Genomic DNA, 17,951 nt, shown 5'->3' with positions numbered 1-17,951 from the left:
CCTATTATATGCTTGAATAGCTGAACAGCTGAACAGTTATGATAGGTGGGTAATTTATAAATCTAGGTACAGGATGACTCATATCGGAACGTTACATGCATACTATCTAGACCTCCAGCTACGTAGGTATCTTGAATTTGACTTCACACAATCTTCCAATATGAGGTTTGACTTGATGGCTGTAAAGACAAACATTGACGGAGAATCCCGCACAAGTCAAGCAGCGGATATGCTACGTCATAGTATGCCTCTAGTGTAACAAAGCCACAAGGAGAAGAAGAGCCAACCCCGCCATTGAGTTAGATTACCGAAAGCGGATGGTACGATATGCCAACCGGGAAGCCCCATTGGCAGCGACCACCAGTTCCTCAGGTACATGGATACATTAAATAAGCTAATCTTATTCGGGTGATTGGTGTGGACAGAAATGGGCACAGCAAGCTGGGGAAGGCGCAAAGGTGACGACAACGCCATCATCGTCACTGCACATCCCTCCAACGCTAAGCATCCTTTTTTTCCTCTCTTCCGTCTCAGTGAATTACCCCCCTTTTTGTTTATCACCAACCACGATTCCGACCCTCTCCTGAAGAATTGCATCCGAGTCGCAACTTACTCAGGTAGTTAGCTTCTTAGCTTCCTATACCAACACTCTACTTAACAATATTAGAGCCCGATCGAGTTATTGCCCAACTTCGAACGTCGAACGTCGAATGACAACGAACACTCTCGAATCGTGTACGTAGAATTCATTTGGGATGGCTTTATCTGAGCTCCTCAATTGGGGTTGAATCACTTCGATTACTCAGTCAGCTGCTCGTATCTTCTCGATAACCCTTCAATACCTACATACATACAATTCACATCGTAGCCATATGCTTGATCATTCAGGCTAACCGGTTGCTTATTACGTAGGATCATACATATACCTATCCAAAGCGTCGAAAGTGTACACCCACACCTCTGCAGAGTTAGAGAAGCCTATTCGTTACGCCTTCTGCACCTACCGACTACCCTTAAACTCTATGCACTTATTACCTACGAAGCCAATATAATTCCTCCTGCCGTGCTACCTACTTGCCTAGGCGAGCTTTCTAAAAAAGATCTAAGGTGCGCTAGAGAACCCGCAGGACTGAAGTCGTCAAGGCTACGGACTTGCCGGCTCATCGTCCTTTCTCTCGATTCTTCCTAGCTTCAAACTTTATAAGTTGCTATGAGACGCTATGAGATGCTTAGATGATTCTAACCTGCCGCTTGAGTCTAGGGTTGCGTCAACAGGTTCACATCTGTCAAGTCTCCAATACCATCCGCACCTTCCATCCTCAATTCTAATATGAACCAGCCCGCTGCCGCCGCTGCCTTGGAACCGGGAGGATATCCAAGTAACGGCGCTGTAGGGGGGAACTACTCGAGGCCTAACTCCGGCAGTTACTTTGCGTACCACCAGCCACAAAGGAAGCCCGTCAATGACGAAACTCTGTCTAACACTCTAGCCAATTCTTACACTGCACCGCCTCAGAACGACAACCGTCAGACCAAGTTCACCGAGGAGTGGGATGCGAGCGCGAGAGGCAGCTCAGTCGTAGACGGTCCAGCATCTCAGCAGAATCATTATCCGCACTCGACCATGCAGCGCGCCAACTCCGTGTCCTCGCGACAAGACGTCATCACCGGCGACAATGCGAGCATCCACAACATGTCCCTGTCGAGAGGAAATACCTTGAAGAAAAAGAGCTCGCTGCGTAGGAGTGGCAGTCTCAAGCGTAGCAGCAGTCGCCGTAGCATGAAGGCTGGTAGCGTTAGGAGCCTCGTCCTTCAGAGCTCTCATGACTCGGACGAGATTCACAGTGCATTCTACTGTCCCGTGCCGACTTCGGGCAGCCCGACAGAATTACTATCTAATAGGTTTCAAGGTAAGTCGTGACGTTCCCCATGTCGACCGATCCCGCATCGCATTGTTTATCATCGTTAACGTCGACGTATAGCATGGAGGAAAACCCTCAAAGATCTCATTGCATATTTTCGGGAAATACAATCGCATTATGAGCATCGGTCCAAGTCGCTTCTCAAGCTCGCCAATGTCCTCAACAACACGTCCACGCCGCCAGGCTTTCTTGCGTCCGGTGGGATAGATGATGCACTTCAAATCCTGAGGGATTATCACAAGAATGCGATTATAGAGGCTAACAAAGCTCGGGAGATTGAGGAAGACGTCATCCTAGCGCTGACCGGTCTGAGAAGCGATCTCAACCAAAAGATAAAGGAGATCCGGGGCTTATCTAGCGATTTTAAGAATTCGGTGGAAAAGGAGATGGACGGGACTCGGAAAGCCGTCAACGCGCTGCAAGAAATCCTGGGCCAAAATGAGTTGGACTCATCTATGACAACAGGAAAACAGGATCCCTACCTTTTGCGATTAGCGGTGGATCGTCAACTTGAGAGGCAACTCGACGAAGAGAACTACTTGCACAAGGTAAAACATTTCCTAAAGTTTTGACGAGGACATAAACTTATAAGAGAATAGGCATATTTGAACCTCGAATCGTCCGGCAGAGAGCTAGAGTCTATCGTTGTGGGTGAGATTCAAAAGTCTTACAACGCGTACGTTGGTATTCTCAAGCGTGAATCAGACGCTGCTTACAACGCCATCGACGAACTCCGCGCGGGCCCTATTGCGATGCCCAAGGACCACGAATGGGTCAGCTTCATTCAAAGAGACTCGCAATTTGTTGACCCTGATGTTCCAATAAGATCTGCTGAACACATTCACTATCCGGGACGAGATCACTTTGCTTGCCAAGAAATACGTGCAGGTCTACTTGAGCGCAAGAGCAAATATTTGAAGAGCTATACAGCCGGATGGTAAGAAGTCTTTATTTTAGTTTACGAGCTAGCTAATTCGATGATAGGTACGTGTTGTCACCGACTCACTTGCATGAATTCAAATCTGCAGATAAAACCCAAGCACCTGTCATGTCGTTGTATCTACCCGAACAGAAACTCGGGTCTCACTCCACCGAAGGAGGTTCTTCCAATAAGTTTATCCTGAAAGGAAGACAAACAGGATCCATGCACCGCGGTCATACATGGGTCTTCCGTGCCGAAAGCCACGACACCATGATGGCATGGTACGAAGACATCAGGATGCTCACCGAGAAGTCTCCCGAGGAGCTTAGCAATTTTGTCCGAGGTCATGCTCGCACATATTCTAGAACTTCACAGCGAACTACGAGCTCGGATGGCATGGTAGATGAGGAGGATGACGAGCCTTTCACGGCCGATCCCGCCGTCGCTAGCCCGGGCTCTCGCCAAGAGTCCCTCCAAAATCGACCCGAGCCAGGGGGTAGGTTCCCTTCTGACATCCAGATTAACGCGCAGAGAGGCATGCAAGTACCGCGCTCGCCTAGTAGTGCCGGCTCAGCGTACCTCGGCAACGAATACATGATGACGGGTGCCAGCGCGGGCAACGCAGACCGCGACGCGGTCGCCGGCGCCAGTGCTTTGCCAGGCAGCGGCCTCGGCGAGCACTATCCCGGCAATGAGGGAATGCTTCTGGTTGGGCAATCTTACGGGAACACACCGAGCGTGAGAATGGATCAGGCACACAGTCGTGCAGCAGTTATTGACCACGAAGCGCGAGCAGATGGCGTAAACCCGTACAACGGAGAACCTATCATCCAACAGCCGCAAGCCCAACGAGGTGGCTCGGTCGTAGTGGTGCCAGGGCCGGGCTCCGCAAGCACGTCGCAGACGTTAGAGACGACCACTAGTCAGGACTCGGGCAACGCGGGCGGCGCGTACGAGATGATGGCAGATGCCCAGCAGCAGCAGAAATACGCGCCCGTAGCGGCGAGCCAAAGGGAACAACCGCTGGTCATCGGGGCCGGGAACTCTTTTGCGAAGCCCTTACCCGGCTCTGCGACGGGGTCCGCGCCATTCGCGGCGGCTAACGGCCAGTACGTACAGGGGCAAGTACAGCCGAGACCCTACGGCGACCGCACGAATAGCAACCCGCACGTCCCCGGCGAGTACCCTAGGAGCACGCCGGGAGGGACGCCGGGGGCTTGCTAGATGACCCTCGTCGCCTTTGTGTGGATGGGCGGTTGCGTTTGGGGGAGTTGGGTGTGGGGATAAAACTAGAATGGGTGTACAATCGTTTCTTCTTCATATATTCTTTTTTGCGTCAAGGGTTAACTGACAGCTGTTACTACGACTGTTACAGCGTGTCAAACGAAATAGTAAAAAGTAGCGGTTACTTTCTATACATACTGGGGAGGCGGTTTGCCACCTACGGCAAGGCAAGAGGGGGGTTGGCTTTTGTGTTTTCGATTCGGTTCCGTTTCGATTTCGTATAAGCGATAGATGTTTGTTTGTTTGTTAGTGGTACGGTATACCTTTCTGATGATATACCTTTTTTTCGATATACCTTTTTTCCCTTACTCCTTTATTTAGTTACTACTTGTCTCTTTCTGCGCGGCGTTGGCTTTTTATTTTCGCGTCGTCGTGAGTTCCGAGTTTGGTTTGTGGTATACCTCGCGGCGGCTCTTGTCTTGTCTTGTCTTGTCTTATTTCATACGATGACGCCGCCTTTTTCGTCCTCTTTTTTTCCACTGGGATGGCTTGGCTTCGGGCAGGAATGGGTGTGGATTGGATAGGTAGCGAGGAGAACTTAGGCCGGTGGGTGGGTTAGGATGGGTAGGGTGGGCTACACGGTGATGCTTTGCAGACTCTTTAGAAAGCGAGTAAAGCGGAAGGGTTGGCTCATTGGGTGGGAGGCCGGGTTGGTTGGGTGGATAGATGGGTGAATGGAGGGATGGATGGGTGGATATAGACAGAACAAACAGACAAATTATGGAATATGAAATTCTTGCGTGTGGTTTTACGTCGAGTTGAGTTGAGTTGATCTGGTTTTTTCGAATTTCTTGTGAGGTTACGTTTACGTATATAGTGACTTTTAATGAGAGAAAGGAGTCGGGGTATTAGAGATGTGTTAAAGGAATCTCATGAGTAGGTAGAGTATACATAATAGCTAATTTATCTTGTAAGTTACATACTATCTTCATTACCTAGGTTTCTAACCTATGAAGGCTGGTAGATATTCTTGTCATATGCGAGATCAACAATTTAACTACGTGGCTTGGAGCGCAGTGGACCTATTAATGTTAATAATTGATAGACCTTTACCCAGATACTTGGAAGCAGATCTAGACTTGATTTTCATTTACTAAAAATATCGTGTCTCTTAGTGACGAATTTTAAGCCGCAGTAGAAAATTTTCGGATCTCTTCAGGCCAAGACCTATCATATTCGAACGTTGAAATGTCGAGTTCATAACCAAAGGGCAAAAGGGGGTATTGCCACCAGCGGATCATTCAAGTCTAAGATTTACATCCAAATTCAGAGCCCGAAGAACAGATATGAGCGGATCCCTAAAGCCTTTGAACGTCCTGATATGGTCACAGTATATTTACATCTAGAAGCCATCACTCATCCCACATCACGCCGGAGCAACAATGTTCTGATTCCTTACTCTCACCTGACGCAAAAAAACCATCTCATTCTCATCATAGAAAAAGACTTATGTATAAATTCAGAAATCCTCGTAACGCCGTTCCGGTGCCGTATTGAACATCAACTAGTTAAGGGGACAGGATAGGATAGGGCAACGACCACGCGAGGATAAAGTCCCTTCTCAAATCCCTTCCGAGAGTCGTAGGAAAAGGGGGGAAGCAAGATATGGCGCGGTTTGAGTTGGCGTCGGTTGGGTATATCAACTTGTGCCCAGCTTTAATATCGACCTCCCCTGCTGAACCCGCCTCGTCCCCGTCCTCCTCCATTACCGCCTCTGCTAAAACCACCACTACCTCCGCGACCACTACCCCTTCCCCCGCCAAATCCGCCACCAAACGAACCCCGTCCCCCTCTCGACGGGCCACCGCGGCTGAACCCACCACCTCCACGCCCTCCACCCCCACGTATCGGACCCCCGCGTCCACCTCCGCGTCCCCCACCACCACGACTCGGCTTCTTCACCTTCGGAGCCCCAGGGGGCGGCTTAGGCTTAGGCAAGAACTTCTCCAGCGGAAGCAACTTCTCCGCACCGATATAAAAGCGGTCGCCGGGCTTGAAAGAGGCGGCCTGGATACCCTCGGACGGTTTGATAGTGAAGTAGACCTGGTTGATGGGACCCAGGACCTCGTCGACCTTGCCGACGGCCGTCTTGTTCTCGAGGAAGATCTGCGCGTTGAAGTGCGGCACCTTGGGGTTCACGCTCTCGCAGACCATTTCGCCTTCGCACGCGTGCAGGAACGAGCCCATTTCTAGGATCGTGTCGGGGGGGCCGAAGTCTCGAGTGCCGCCGAAGCCGCCGCGGCCTATTGTTTGGGGGGGTTTTGTTAGCTTCCTGTGTTTTCGTTCCTGAAATATTCTAGGTGGTCGTATTGTTAATTGGAGCTGCACGTACCGCCGCCTCTGAACCCGCGGTTCCCTCCGCCGAAGCCGCCTCTTCCGCGCGGCGCTCCTCTCGACATTTTTCTACGGTGTGGTGCGAGGTCAATTGGCCTCTGTGGTGCGTTGCTGGCTGCTTCGTTGAGGCTGTGATGGTCGATTTCGCGGTTTTTGCGACTTGCAACGGACGAATCGAAGCTTTGCAGATGCAATTTGCAATAATTAATTTTGCTGGAGCTTCCCGCATTTTTTCTCGGTCGGAAAAATTGTTTCGGAGGCGATAAGATGGTTTTGATAAGATAGATTTTCGATAAGTTGATAAAGGGGGTATCGATCTATCGAGGCGATTGAGGTTATGTAAGCATATGGATGTCTGTAATCGTCGATAATAGCCTATCATATATTGATTTACAGGACAGTCAGGGTAGGTAATATCCCTTGGTAAACTCAGGGTATATCTCGATTTAATATTAATATAATGAAACTATCGTGTCTTCAAACGAACCGAAACCGGTTCTTAAGGCTCAGTTTTCCGGTCGTAGGTTATAGTAACTTCATCTACTCTTCGAATGCCATCATTACTGATCATCTCCAAGCCTATATCATTCTCTTCCCTGGCGCATACTACTATCAGGTTAGGATTTACAACTTCACGGCTCCCTGTAGAGCCATCCCAAGCCACCTGCCGCCCTCGAGAATTAGTCTCATGGTATGTTTGATAACTTAAGTTTTCCCGTGATGTACCCTCTTCAATTGTTTGACTTCTACTCCTAGCCTTTTTCGGGAATGACGCAAAGATGGGATGCCGCCTTAGTTTAGCGATGTGGCGTAATTTCGGGATGCACCCCATGATGATGGCTAAGCATTGCTCGACACATATGTAGACCGTGCTTACATCTGGATTTCTCAACAGTGCCTTGCCGGACTGGGCCATGGATCTCGAAGACGTGACCAGTTTCAAGATCGAGGCAATCATGGTTGTTAACGATAGGGCTAGCATCATAATTAACAATAATTTCTCGCGGGGTCTCATGTTGAGTTTCCAGACGATGATAACTGGAAATAAGACGTGTGTCAAATCCGAGATGGTGAACAGAACTGTCAGTATAATAATTAGTTGCATGTCTAACACGAGAGGGTTACAATGAGACACTATTTACCTTGGCCTAGAACTACGCTTACTGGCACAAGTGTTTTAAGCCCCGGTCTGGCGTACCCGACCATGGTAACGTTCCAGGTTGCTTCGATGGGCGTAGTCTGAAGCCAGATAGATATGATAGCAAGTGTGCCAACACATGTCTCAACAGTTGTGAAGACATATAAATACCACCTAAGCCATTTTTTGGATGCGAATAATCGATTCAAGAGGAGAGTCGCTGAGATTCTCGCCAGGACAGACACTAGGATAGCAGGTGTTGACGCAATCCAACCATATTTCATATATTGTATGTACTCGGCATGAGTATTTGGATCGCCGTCCTGCTTCCATTCAAGTCCCCAATAGAGTTGTATAGTGACCAAACCCTGGAATACAACCTGGCATACCTAAGATGGGATATTTACTCTTAGAACGATAATCAATCATTGGGACTCCGGGGTTATACGAACTTCAGCTGCAACCATGAACCAATCGTCTAGACCGAACCTCCCCGCGTGAAGCAGTAGCCTAAAGATGAGCGCTATTATGGTCATTGATGTAAACGCCCACGTCACTCCTAAGATCATCTCTCCGCTTGCTGGGCCATTTGGACTTAGGGCGAAAGGGAGTCGATCTAAAGGCTCCGTAGACGACATTTTTAGGAAAGATGGCCATGTAAAGTGTGTTTGTCGTCGGTCAATGGGTATTACGGATATAATATTGGTCAATAGGAACATAAAACCACCCAAGATTCGGAAGAAGTTTTGGCTAGTAAGGTAGATATTAATAGGTAGATATATACGTATGGACGTAGCCATCCATACAACGAGGCTCTGGCCTATGCAACCAGTGCGCGGTCGTATTGCCCCCAATGATACCCAGCTGTGCTCACCCCAGACAACGAAAACGCTACATAGTAGATAATAATATACCGTGCCTCCCCTTCATGCAGTCAGACTTAGTACCTAGGTAGGTACCTCTATTCACAACCACAGAAGAAGAACTATTTCTCGATGCTAGAGTAACACATCGAAACTCTACTTATACTTGTTACGATAAAGCTACTAGGTACTAAAATTTCTATTTACCCTTTCTGTCAACTACTTGGTAGATATCCATCAGCCATTAGCTGTCCTAGCAACACAACCTTGTCAGGAGCATAATACGAACTGTGACGGCTTATCTGGAAGATGGGCGTCTCTGGGCACTTATGACAGGTAACCCTGACATATATGGTCCTAACAGGTATGAATGATCAAGTAGGAGCATCTTTCTACTACATATGCAGTGTTACCAACAGAACGGGGATCGCCATTCCTTCTCTCCCCCTCTTGTACATACCCTTCACCAACCTCCTTTGAAAACGGTGCAATATCGGAGCTTTGCAAAACTTAATGACGCAAGTCCAAAGGCTGTTTGATATATTACAATGCTGGCGGTGAATGACATTTGCTACGCAGCCTGTCATTGCATGATGATGTACCTAGCGAGAACGTTGGTAGTTCGGGGACTACAAGGTCGGGGACCATGAAGAGCATTCAAGTGAAATATAGCGCTTATAGGACGCCTCCTACCCTAATATGTAGAAAAGCCTCTGGGGACAAGTATTCACTAGATACCCAGTCGACAACTTTGACATATCTAAGAAAAGGATAGAAATCTGCCAGCTGATTTGAACTACGTCTACCCCAAGCTAAGAGCTACCAACCTTATCAATAATACGAAGCACTCCTTTCCCACGATGCCCTATCATAAATCTCGCATTATTACATAGCTAGGTAACCAAAGTAGCCATCGATTTCTCCTCGGTTCTATGCGTGAGAACGACAGTGGTACTGGGCTTCGGGAGCATGCTGGAACGCCAGGTAAACCAACGTGAACTCTCTTTCTCAACAAGCTCGCAATCATAATTAAGTAGCATTTGCGAAACGATGACCTTCATGATTGCTGCGGCATAAAACCTGCCGGGACTGATCTGTTGTTAGTAACTTGGCCAACTTGAAGGGAGTTCGCCAAGGTCGAGGGAACTTACCAAGCCATTCGCCCAGTTCCCCAGACATGCCAGGTGTTGTCAACAGTAGTCAGGCTCGAAGGCTTTGATTGAGTGACCTTCGCGTCAATGTTGAGTTGCTCAAGAGTTTCTTTATCTACAAAGCGGAATCCCTGGAAATCGAGGGGTGAAGGATAAAGGTCGGCATTCTGCATAATGGCTCGAACGGGTGTGCAAGCCCAATCACCTGGAGCAAGCTTCGTCCCATCGGAAATGATAAATGGCTTCAAAGCAGATCGGCGTGTGCTCACTGATTCAGTTAGAAACATGGATATCAGCTGTAGGGGGCACATCAACATACTTGATTCAACGGGGGTCAAACGGGCCGACTCTTTGATAAAGCTATCGAGGAGCGGGAGACCGTCTCCAGTACGCTCAAAAGCCTCGTAGGAGGTCGAAAGCTCATTGCGGAGAGGCTCAACATACTCGGGGTGTAAGGATAAGTCATGAATAGCGAATGTTATTGTCTGGATTCTAGTCAGGAACTCATGGTTATGGCAAAGTTTCACGAAAAGTGACTTTGACTTACGGTTGATAAAGCATGAACTGAGCCAAACCAAATAGCCATCACTTCGTGAACTACTCGCTTTGCCGTCCAAGGGTTCTTTCGTGGCGACGTCTCCATGATCCATTGAATACAATCATCCTATGTCTCGAAATTAGCGTGGTTATCATGGGGGTTAGAATTTTGGGATGCTGTACATGCTTGGGAACTTGATGTCCTAGATTTTTCAGGTCCCTCTCCTGACACCGCTCTTCGGCAATTTGAAGCAAAGTATCAAATATCTTCTGGTGCGAGTGAAGTCTGTGCGCGATGATTCCACCGATGAGACTTTGGAAAGGAGTATATGTAAGCCCTATGAACCTTTTGTCTTCTATGTAGTTGTAGCAGATACTTACGGAGAAAGAAACTTCGGCGTCAGGCGCACTATTTCGGCGCAAATCAAAGTTTCTTCAACATATGCAAGAGCAGAAACCATAAAGCTCTCATTTTTTGCTATGAAACGTCAGATTTTCCCTGTATCCTAGTGAGTTGGGCGTTACCTATGTCCTTCCCGAAGAATGAAACCGCGTTGGCCAGCACAACTATGTTTACTATCATCGGGTAAATAGCCGATACTCTGGATCCTAGGGCGATGGTTTCACATTAATTGCTGGCCTTAACCCACGTCATTGGTGTGACCACTCACCATTTTGAATGGGACTCTCCGAGTGTAACTTGGAGAGCCGCCTCCGTACCAGGTAACCAACCTCGGGTAGGATACGAGGGAGGTTATTGGTTAACAGCGTTCGGAGAGCACGGATGAACCCAACGCCTTCCGTGCCGCGCCGGTCAAACCAGTTGAAGCCATGCATGGTGTAGACAGGCTGTAGCATCTGAAGGACAAACTCTTAATAATGAAAGTGGCCAGACTACATGAGTTTGATGTAAGTACTTACCTGTTTTGACGCGGCTTGAAGAGAAAGCACCGTATCTGGCGCCGTATCAAGCTCATTGATATGCTTCTCTGATGAGACAAAGACATATCGCGTATCAGGGGCTAAGACCTCAAAGGGCTCCCCTTTGGCCTGTTAGCACAGGTCAGCATCGACGGACACACACTTTATGGTTGGATATTCACTTGAACGGAACTTACAGTGTCAAACTTCCTTTGGATTATACTGGGTCCCCAGAGCAGATACTGCCAGGCGTTGATACGCTGTATAAGCCATCGGAACGGCGGGAGACTGGCTAACTCCAGCCGTGTCTGGATTGTAAAAGTTAGCCAGGGAATCGAAGCAACACGGGAAATCTACATGCAGTTTTTCGTTGTGCCGTTGCGTAGAGAAGCAAGAGGGGGATTCCAATTAGGATGGTCTTGACGAATAGTAGGGGCAGCGAGCCTATCAGGGAGAATGTATCTATATTCCCACTGCTATCCTCCACGAAGATGGCAGGCTGAGACGGCTGCAGAATATTACTACTGTTGCTCATGGTGGAAGATAGGATTGGTTGAACCAGAATATAGTACCAATTTATGGCAAAATTAGTGCACAGCAGTGTGAAAAATAGGGTAATGTAGCTCTGGGAAGAGGTAGGCACTGAACCACAAACGTGAGATATCGAGATAGAGATAACTTGCTTGATATTAGGAATTGGAACTTGAAAAGTTGTATGCCCCCAAGCTACTACGCCGCGGAATAAATGAATAACACGAAAACCACGGTCGGCCGAACTGCCCACCATCACGTACATTGCTGCTCAGCCTGCCTTAAGACGTTACTACATCCCGCAACCTTCACAGCACGGGAGCCTTACCATCAATTATTAGCATATTGGGAGTAACATTGATAATAGTAGGAGTCATCAAGCGTCTGTCATAGAGCTGCTGTGGTTAGCATGCCGGCTTACAAGTAAACGGAGCTGATACTTGTTCGAGACATGCATTGTCAAATAGACCAATCCAACGTGTCACGGGGCGGATCAAAAAGAAATGATATATAACGAAGTTGGTGCACGAGAGCCACTCCCGACATGATTGGTCCATGGACTCTATACCAGGAGCAAACTCCTAGCCCCGAGGTACATCGGATATGTCCCTACCGGGAAAGGCGATAGCCTAACACGACGCCGCCTAAGGCGTGGTGGCCGATATATCTTGGCTATTTCCACCATCACCAACTTCATTGGTTGATTGATCAAAGGATTCTATTCCCCGCTCGGTCCATGGATGTTTCGATTCCGCATAGACAAGGTGAATATGCAAAATGCAACCATACTCAGAGGTTACAACACGTGTGGGGATATACCCAATGTCAAGACGCAAAAAGGTACACCCCACCCCCCTCTTGGGCCCAGATGTACTTGGGTTTTCTTTGATCTTGATCATCAAGATACATTGTGACTCTCTCCAATCATGTTTCACACGTCGTGAATATCTGGGCGAATGGGAAAAGGGGGGGTGGGGGTTGGACGCTTACTGCATGATAGGAGATGGCTTCTCGGCGGGCTTCAATGTTGGCCCTTTATAAGACCTCTCAATGACTTAGGGAAGATTAAGATCGGCAGTACATAAGCCTACTGATCTATTATTATCACCGTCTCTTGGAGGCGCCCGTTGCTTGAATGGCACTGGTGCACTAACACGAATGCTTACCGATGTAGCAATCGAACTACTTACGGGGTTCACAAAGATAGAATTCACAGATGTATTATGTACTTACTAGGTACCCAGCGTCCACTAATATGGCTACTTACTCTAAGTGGAAATATACCTATCTCTTACTTGGACGGCCATTCCATCCTTTGGGCGCACTGGACCAACTCCGGCAGCGTAAAGTCTGTGACCATTGACCATATGTGTTGGTGTAGCCTTAACACCCCTATTTGACACATCGTTAATAACTCCTGCTTGAATATTCGGGTGGGAATGAAACTACTTACAGTTTCTTGTCCCACTCTTCCCAAGCCTCACGGATGTCAAACCTTCGAGCTGTGAGGACACATACGAGCTCGAGCTCCACTATGGCTAGTTGCATGCCTATGCAGTTGCGAGGCGCTTCAAGTAAAGAAACGTGAGTTTTCTTGTTGCTTCGGTCCGATATGAAATCAACTTACCCAGAGAAAATGGTATCCAGGCGTCTTTAGATGGATACAATGGGTTGTCTTCGCCTACAGCCCACCTCTCTGGAAGAAACTCGTTCGGACGCACCCAGTAGCTAGGATCCCTCTGGATTCTCGAAATCGCGACCCACGGCGCGAATCCCTCTAAGGGGTATCGGATCGTAGACCCAGAAGCGGTGATATACGATCCGGGAGTACCCTGGCGTATTGTGGCTGCGATAGGGTAGAGTCTTAGAGTCTCCTTAATCACTCCGATTGTATATGGTAGTTCGTTAAGGAGATGAGGGTCTTCCTTGAGAACACTTGCTGCCCTGAGAGGGTCGAGGCCCACTACCGTGTCGTGCTCAGAACGGAGATTCGCAAGGCAGGTGGGATTATCTTGGAGACATTTCATCATAAAACAGATGGTCGAGGCGGTTGTGTCATGACCAGCAAAAAGGAAAGCCTTTACATTGCTGATGAGTGTTTCGATGAAAGTTGCATCGTCAGAGACAGATGGCGGAACTTCAAAGGGGCCATCTACTTTATCTTTATCGTGTTTTATAGCTAAGTCTATAATCGTCAAGGCTTTGCTTGAACTGGGATCTTGTTGAAGCTTTGATACAATGTGGGGATGTATCTGTTTTCGTAGGGCCTGATTATTTTTTGCCACTGAAACCCAATATGATGGCATCCAGCGGCGAATGCCAGCCTGTGACATTAGTCGAATCTGATCAAATAATGCGATCTTGAGCGGGCTACTAGACTCATTGGTCTGTTCATGGAGCCTAGTATCCCTAGAAACCTTATGTTAGTATGGTAAAGACGATCCAGTGCGAAACTCATGCACTGAATGAATAATTACCTAGGTAGGCACTCACAGAGTCGCTCTGCATATGATGTCGAATGTCAAATTCATAGTTCTCTCGAGAAGAGGAAATACTGGACCCCATTCGTTGGCACCTCCACTCAAGCCTTGGAGTACGTCGACAAAGACGGACACCTCTTCAATCAAGTTAGGAAGTAGGGCCAAGATGTTGCGCGAGCTGAACCCGGGGTTTAAGCGTGTTCTCCATGACTTCCAGAGCTGACTCTTTGCTGTGATGATGTCCAAGTTAGACGTCAAAGGCCGGATATATTCGTCGGCCGCAACGAACTTGGGGAGATTATTGACTCGCGTGAATTGCGTCGCGGCGACTGCATCGTACACTAGGGCGAATGCGGGCGCCACTGGCCACAGATCCAAGTATACCACGGGCGGAACTCCATTCAGGGGCTCGAAGAAATAACGACTATAGTTCTCCGCCAGCCAGTCATGAAGAATATAGATCGACGCATCTGGAGGGTGGGCTCGTACGTAATCGAAAAGAATGCGCAAATGGCCGAATATGAGTGAATGAGACGCAATAGGCTTCGCAGATCATTTTCTCAGCAATATCCCGGCTGTAATTTACCTCAGGTATAAGGTAGACGAACTTACAATTCCTTTGGCCCTCAACGACCTAACTCTAGACCGATTGATATAGGCATTTCGTAAAATCCAAGCCCCTGAAATCGCTAGAATAGTCACGATGATGCTGGAAAAGGGGGAGTCAGCTGCAGAAAGCATCAAGGTAGATAGTGAAATCATGATAACATGCATTAGTGACAGTGATATCAGGTCTCTTTCATGTCCTTGACAGATTAATCTATGTACTTGGACCAACAGAGGATGATATGCTTGAGACATGGCACCCAAAGCTGACAAAGCCGATGCCAAGATCTACATACTAGGTATACACGGTCCGTGTACCTCGTACCAATGCAAACGTCTTTTCACGGGATGGTACCTACGTAGTATATGCACATGTGGGTTACACGACAGCCTCAAAAGACATAACACTATGAGAGTGTGATGAGCCGCAAATAAATTGTGTCACATCGGATACCGGAATCCATTTTTCTACCACGCCAAGAGGTGGCTAGTGCTGATAGGGTGGAAACACGGAAGAGCCTCTAAGTGGGGTTTGAGGGGCTGCAGTCAGGTTTTCAGCTTTTAAGTACTAGTGTGCTTCTTAGATACTACCTAGGTACCTAGTAGGTATCAAGTCTTATACGTTACCTACATGTAGGTACCTAGTCTATAATAGAGATACTGGATAGAGGGATAAAAGGTAGTTTAGGTTCGATTCCTATTAGACCTGTTGGTGCCTGCCTTTTGTCCCTTTTATCTAATAGAGAGCCAATTGGAGAGAGTGTACACCAATGGTATATTAAGGTTCTAAGTAAACTATAACCTAAAAGGCGGGTTGAGGCTTAATGGCCTCAGGTGGTGATGTGGTCCGTGCAAAGATACTGATAATCTGTAGGTGGATTCCCACTAGGTAGGTATGTACCTAGTACCTAGCTGGAGCTTTGTAATACCTAGGTAGGTACCTACCTACCTACCTCCAGCCTGTACAACTGGAGCAATTTCTGGGACGCCCCAATTCTATCCATCCGTTCAGTGCCTCACGCCACATTACTGGTGTCTCTTCTGCGCACTCTAACTCTACCATTGTGGAACGGCAACTTCAACCACATCAGATCAATGAGCTTAGGCCTCGTTTTAATATGTTCCAGATCGTAGTTCAAGAGCATATAGGCGACAAACATCTTCATCTCATTGAGAGCGAAGAAACGGCCTGGACACGCATGTCTGCCAAAGCCAAAGCCGAGAAACGCGTCGTCGAGCGTCGCCGATGACTTCAACGTGTCAGTCTGTGCCCTATCAACTTTACCGTCTTTGGGGAACCCATTTAAGACATTCCCTAATTTCAAAGGACGTGAGAATCTAAATGCTTTGAATTGGCCTGAATCTGGGTATAAGTCTTCGTCGTGGTGAATGGCTTCGATAGGAACGCTTAAGACGGTCCCGGGCGGGATGGACGTAGTAGCATTTTCAAGCTGGATTCCGTCGGAATGCGCAACCTCGACACGGCGACACGTCAGCATGGTTCGGATATGTTAGGTGTGCTGTAGAGCAAATGCCCAAAAGAGGCGGAGAATAATGGCTGGAGATTACTCACTGTCCTCGGTAGACCAGTGGAGGCAAATGGGGTTAGTCTCATCGATTCTCTAATGGCAGAGTCGACAAGTTTGAGTTTTTTCACCGCATCAAATGTCCAGGTGCCCCCGGCTTCTTGGAGGACCGTCCGGCATTCCTCACGCAATGCTTCGATGTAGCCTGTCGACTCGTCTACGCTCGCAAGATCCAATATGACATTATGTACCGTGAAGCTCGTGGAGTGCATTGATATGTCGTTGACGAGGAGTAAGCGATGACAAACACGTTCAGGGGAGAGGTGGGCAGGATTCCCGCTTGCGTGGCATTCGTCAATGATCCACTGCAAGCCGTCTGACTATCAGGTATATGTCAATGGTCTTGTTCGAACTTTGCTTTTGGCCTTTCCTTCCCCCGATATTCACACTTACGGGAGGAGTCCAAGAACAGGTGGGATCGGTGCGAAGTTTTGATGTATTGTCGAGTCGCTCTCTTATGAACGGGAGACATTTCTTCAACGTCTTCCTAAATAAGATATGACATAGAAAGCCGATCACAACGCCTGATAAAGCTTTGAATGGCTTGGGTGTGGCATTGATGACGATTGCACCACCGAACATTGCCATGGCATGGTCTCGAACCATATCCAGGAACTCGGTATCACGACCTATATGAGATAATATTAGCAATTACCTCATATAGCAACTGAATATATGGATACCTTAGGTACTTAAAGTACCTATGCTAAGATGAAAAGACGCACAGAGTGGTTTCCCGCAAAAGGCACTATTCGCAGCTCCGGCGATGAGCTTCAGACATGTGTCCCATACAGAAATCTCTTTCCAGTCCTTCCCAGTGCCCCACCATCGCTTGAAACCCAGCTCGATCTCGGCAGCGATAGTAGGCGTCAATATTTCAAGGTTTCGAGTTAGTTGATGGCGAATCACACTGATATGAATGCCGAAATTTGCGACCTCCTTATCCCAGATGGTCCATCTCGATTGGAGCGTTTGGTCTTGTGTGGCATGAACGTCGAGTACGTTCTCAGGCAGGCCGTATATGCCTTTGAGCTGGCGCGGGGGGACAATAACTGTAGGCCCTCTCTCGATACTCGGTATGATGAATGGTATATTCGACTTGGAGTACTGCATACACGCGGTATTAGTTTTACCTAGCTACCATACACACCACGCCTATAGGCGAGATCTACTTTAGCGTATCCTTCGGAAACCCATTTCTTACTATCGAATAGCGATCGAATCGTAGCCCTGACCCAAGCTAGCCGTTCATTTCGAATACCTACGGCAGCCAAACGAGTTAGGAACTCAGGCCCGTGTTCGAGATCAGACTTAGTCTTTCTAAAAAGATAAACGAAACATGAAATGAACGACGCGATCGCTACCGCATGCTCTAGTCCAAGGGAAAATGTCATTTCGGGCGAGTAGGCAGATCAAAAGACAAGAGGAGGTAGCTAAGCCGCAAGACTGTTTCTCAGTCCCAAAGAAGAAAATCAGCAGTAAGATCTGAGTCCCAGTCCCTTCATGACGAGGACCGTAATCACAGTGTCATACCAGGTAGGCCGAGCTTCACAGCCTTGTGTGCTCGAGGTTGCATACGAATTAAAATGCCCGTGTAGGGTGGCTTTCGTGACACGCCCCATCCACCACAGATACCTAGGTAAGGCCGATCAGTTCTTAATCCCGAGCTACATGAT

The 17,951-nt window shown here is 48.0% G+C and overlaps 6 protein-coding genes across 6 annotated transcripts; 1 reads left to right on the top strand and 5 right to left on the bottom strand.

Annotated features, from left to right (window-relative positions):
- Positions 1–1,330: 1,330 nt before the first annotated feature.
- Positions 1,331–4,068, top strand: F4807DRAFT_452824 (uncharacterized protein; the record flags this gene model as incomplete). Its single annotated transcript, XM_048000377.1, has 4 exons — positions 1,331–1,910; positions 1,983–2,470; positions 2,522–2,859; positions 2,907–4,068. The coding sequence occupies 4 exons, from the start codon at positions 1,331–1,333 to the stop codon at positions 4,066–4,068; spliced, it is 2,568 nt and encodes an 855-aa protein (XP_047851962.1).
- A 1,128-nt stretch (positions 4,069–5,196) lies between these two features.
- Positions 5,197–6,650, bottom strand: F4807DRAFT_434627 (Gar1/Naf1 RNA binding region-domain-containing protein). The gene is made up of 2 exons (XM_047998812.1): positions 6,462–6,650; positions 5,197–6,372 (listed from the first exon to the last, which is right to left on the bottom strand). Exons 1-2 carry the CDS (start codon positions 6,525–6,527, stop codon positions 5,785–5,787), a joined length of 654 nt encoding a protein of 217 aa, XP_047851961.1. The 5' UTR covers positions 6,528–6,650; the 3' UTR covers positions 5,197–5,784.
- A 212-nt stretch (positions 6,651–6,862) lies between these two features.
- F4807DRAFT_434623 (uncharacterized protein) lies at positions 6,863–8,301 on the bottom strand. Its single transcript, XM_047998811.1, has 3 exons — positions 8,053–8,301; positions 7,605–7,989; positions 6,863–7,542 (listed from the first exon to the last, which is right to left on the bottom strand). Exons 1-3 carry the CDS (start codon positions 8,236–8,238, stop codon positions 6,962–6,964), a joined length of 1,152 nt encoding a protein of 383 aa, XP_047851960.1. The 5' UTR covers positions 8,239–8,301; the 3' UTR covers positions 6,863–6,961.
- A 500-nt stretch (positions 8,302–8,801) lies between these two features.
- F4807DRAFT_469281 (cytochrome P450) lies at positions 8,802–11,607 on the bottom strand (the record flags this gene model as incomplete). The annotated part of the gene is made up of 11 exons (XM_048002692.1): positions 8,802–9,552; positions 9,615–9,882; positions 9,934–10,099; positions 10,162–10,278; positions 10,335–10,464; positions 10,533–10,629; positions 10,677–10,760; positions 10,823–11,009; positions 11,073–11,201; positions 11,270–11,364; positions 11,430–11,607. 11 exons carry the CDS (start codon positions 11,605–11,607, stop codon positions 9,357–9,359), a joined length of 1,647 nt encoding a protein of 548 aa, XP_047851959.1. The 3' UTR covers positions 8,802–9,356.
- Positions 11,608–12,871: 1,264 nt separating this feature from the next.
- Positions 12,872–14,824, bottom strand: F4807DRAFT_452822 (vera protein; the record flags this gene model as incomplete). Its single annotated transcript, XM_048000376.1, has 5 exons — positions 12,872–12,995; positions 13,057–13,171; positions 13,231–14,003; positions 14,097–14,626; positions 14,696–14,824. The coding sequence occupies 5 exons, from the start codon at positions 14,822–14,824 to the stop codon at positions 12,872–12,874; spliced, it is 1,671 nt and encodes a 556-aa protein (XP_047851958.1).
- An 881-nt stretch (positions 14,825–15,705) lies between these two features.
- Positions 15,706–17,669, bottom strand: F4807DRAFT_452821 (ent-kaurene oxidase; the record flags this gene model as incomplete). Its single annotated transcript, XM_048000375.1, has 5 exons — positions 15,706–16,140; positions 16,263–16,595; positions 16,669–16,904; positions 17,001–17,382; positions 17,448–17,669. 5 exons carry the CDS (start codon positions 17,667–17,669, stop codon positions 15,706–15,708), a joined length of 1,608 nt encoding a protein of 535 aa, XP_047851957.1.
- Positions 17,670–17,951: the final 282 nt, after the last annotated feature.

This window comes from Annulohypoxylon truncatum (assembly GCF_022578515.1).
Source record: "Annulohypoxylon truncatum strain CBS 140777 unplaced genomic scaffold F4807scaffold_27, whole genome shotgun sequence".
NCBI classification, from domain to species: Eukaryota; Fungi; Ascomycota; class Sordariomycetes; order Xylariales; family Hypoxylaceae; genus Annulohypoxylon; species Annulohypoxylon truncatum.
Note: the sequence above shows the minus strand (reverse complement) of the source record. Positions and strands in the feature narration are given on the sequence as shown.

What these genes read in the sequence shown, in the direction of transcription:
- F4807DRAFT_434627 (XM_047998812.1), bottom strand. Translation starts at nt 6,527, where the DNA reads ATGTCGAGAGGAGCGCCGCGCGGAAGAGGCGGCTTCGGCGGAGGGAAC. An exon ending in ACCGCGGGTTCAGAGGCGGC is followed by an intron (nt 6,373 to 6,461) that starts GGTACGTGCAGC and finishes CCCCAAACAATA; the next exon opens with GGCCGCGGCGGCTTCGGCGG.
- F4807DRAFT_434623 (XM_047998811.1), bottom strand. Translation starts at nt 8,238, where the DNA reads ATGTCGTCTACGGAGCCTTTAGATCGACTCCCTTTCGCCCTAAGTCCA. An exon ending in GGTTCATGGTTGCAGCTGAA is followed by an intron (nt 7,990 to 8,052) that starts GTTCGTATAACC and finishes ATCCCATCTTAG; the next exon opens with GTATGCCAGGTTGTATTCCA. An exon ending in AAGCGTAGTTCTAGGCCAAG is followed by an intron (nt 7,543 to 7,604) that starts GTAAATAGTGTC and finishes TTATACTGACAG; the next exon opens with TTCTGTTCACCATCTCGGAT.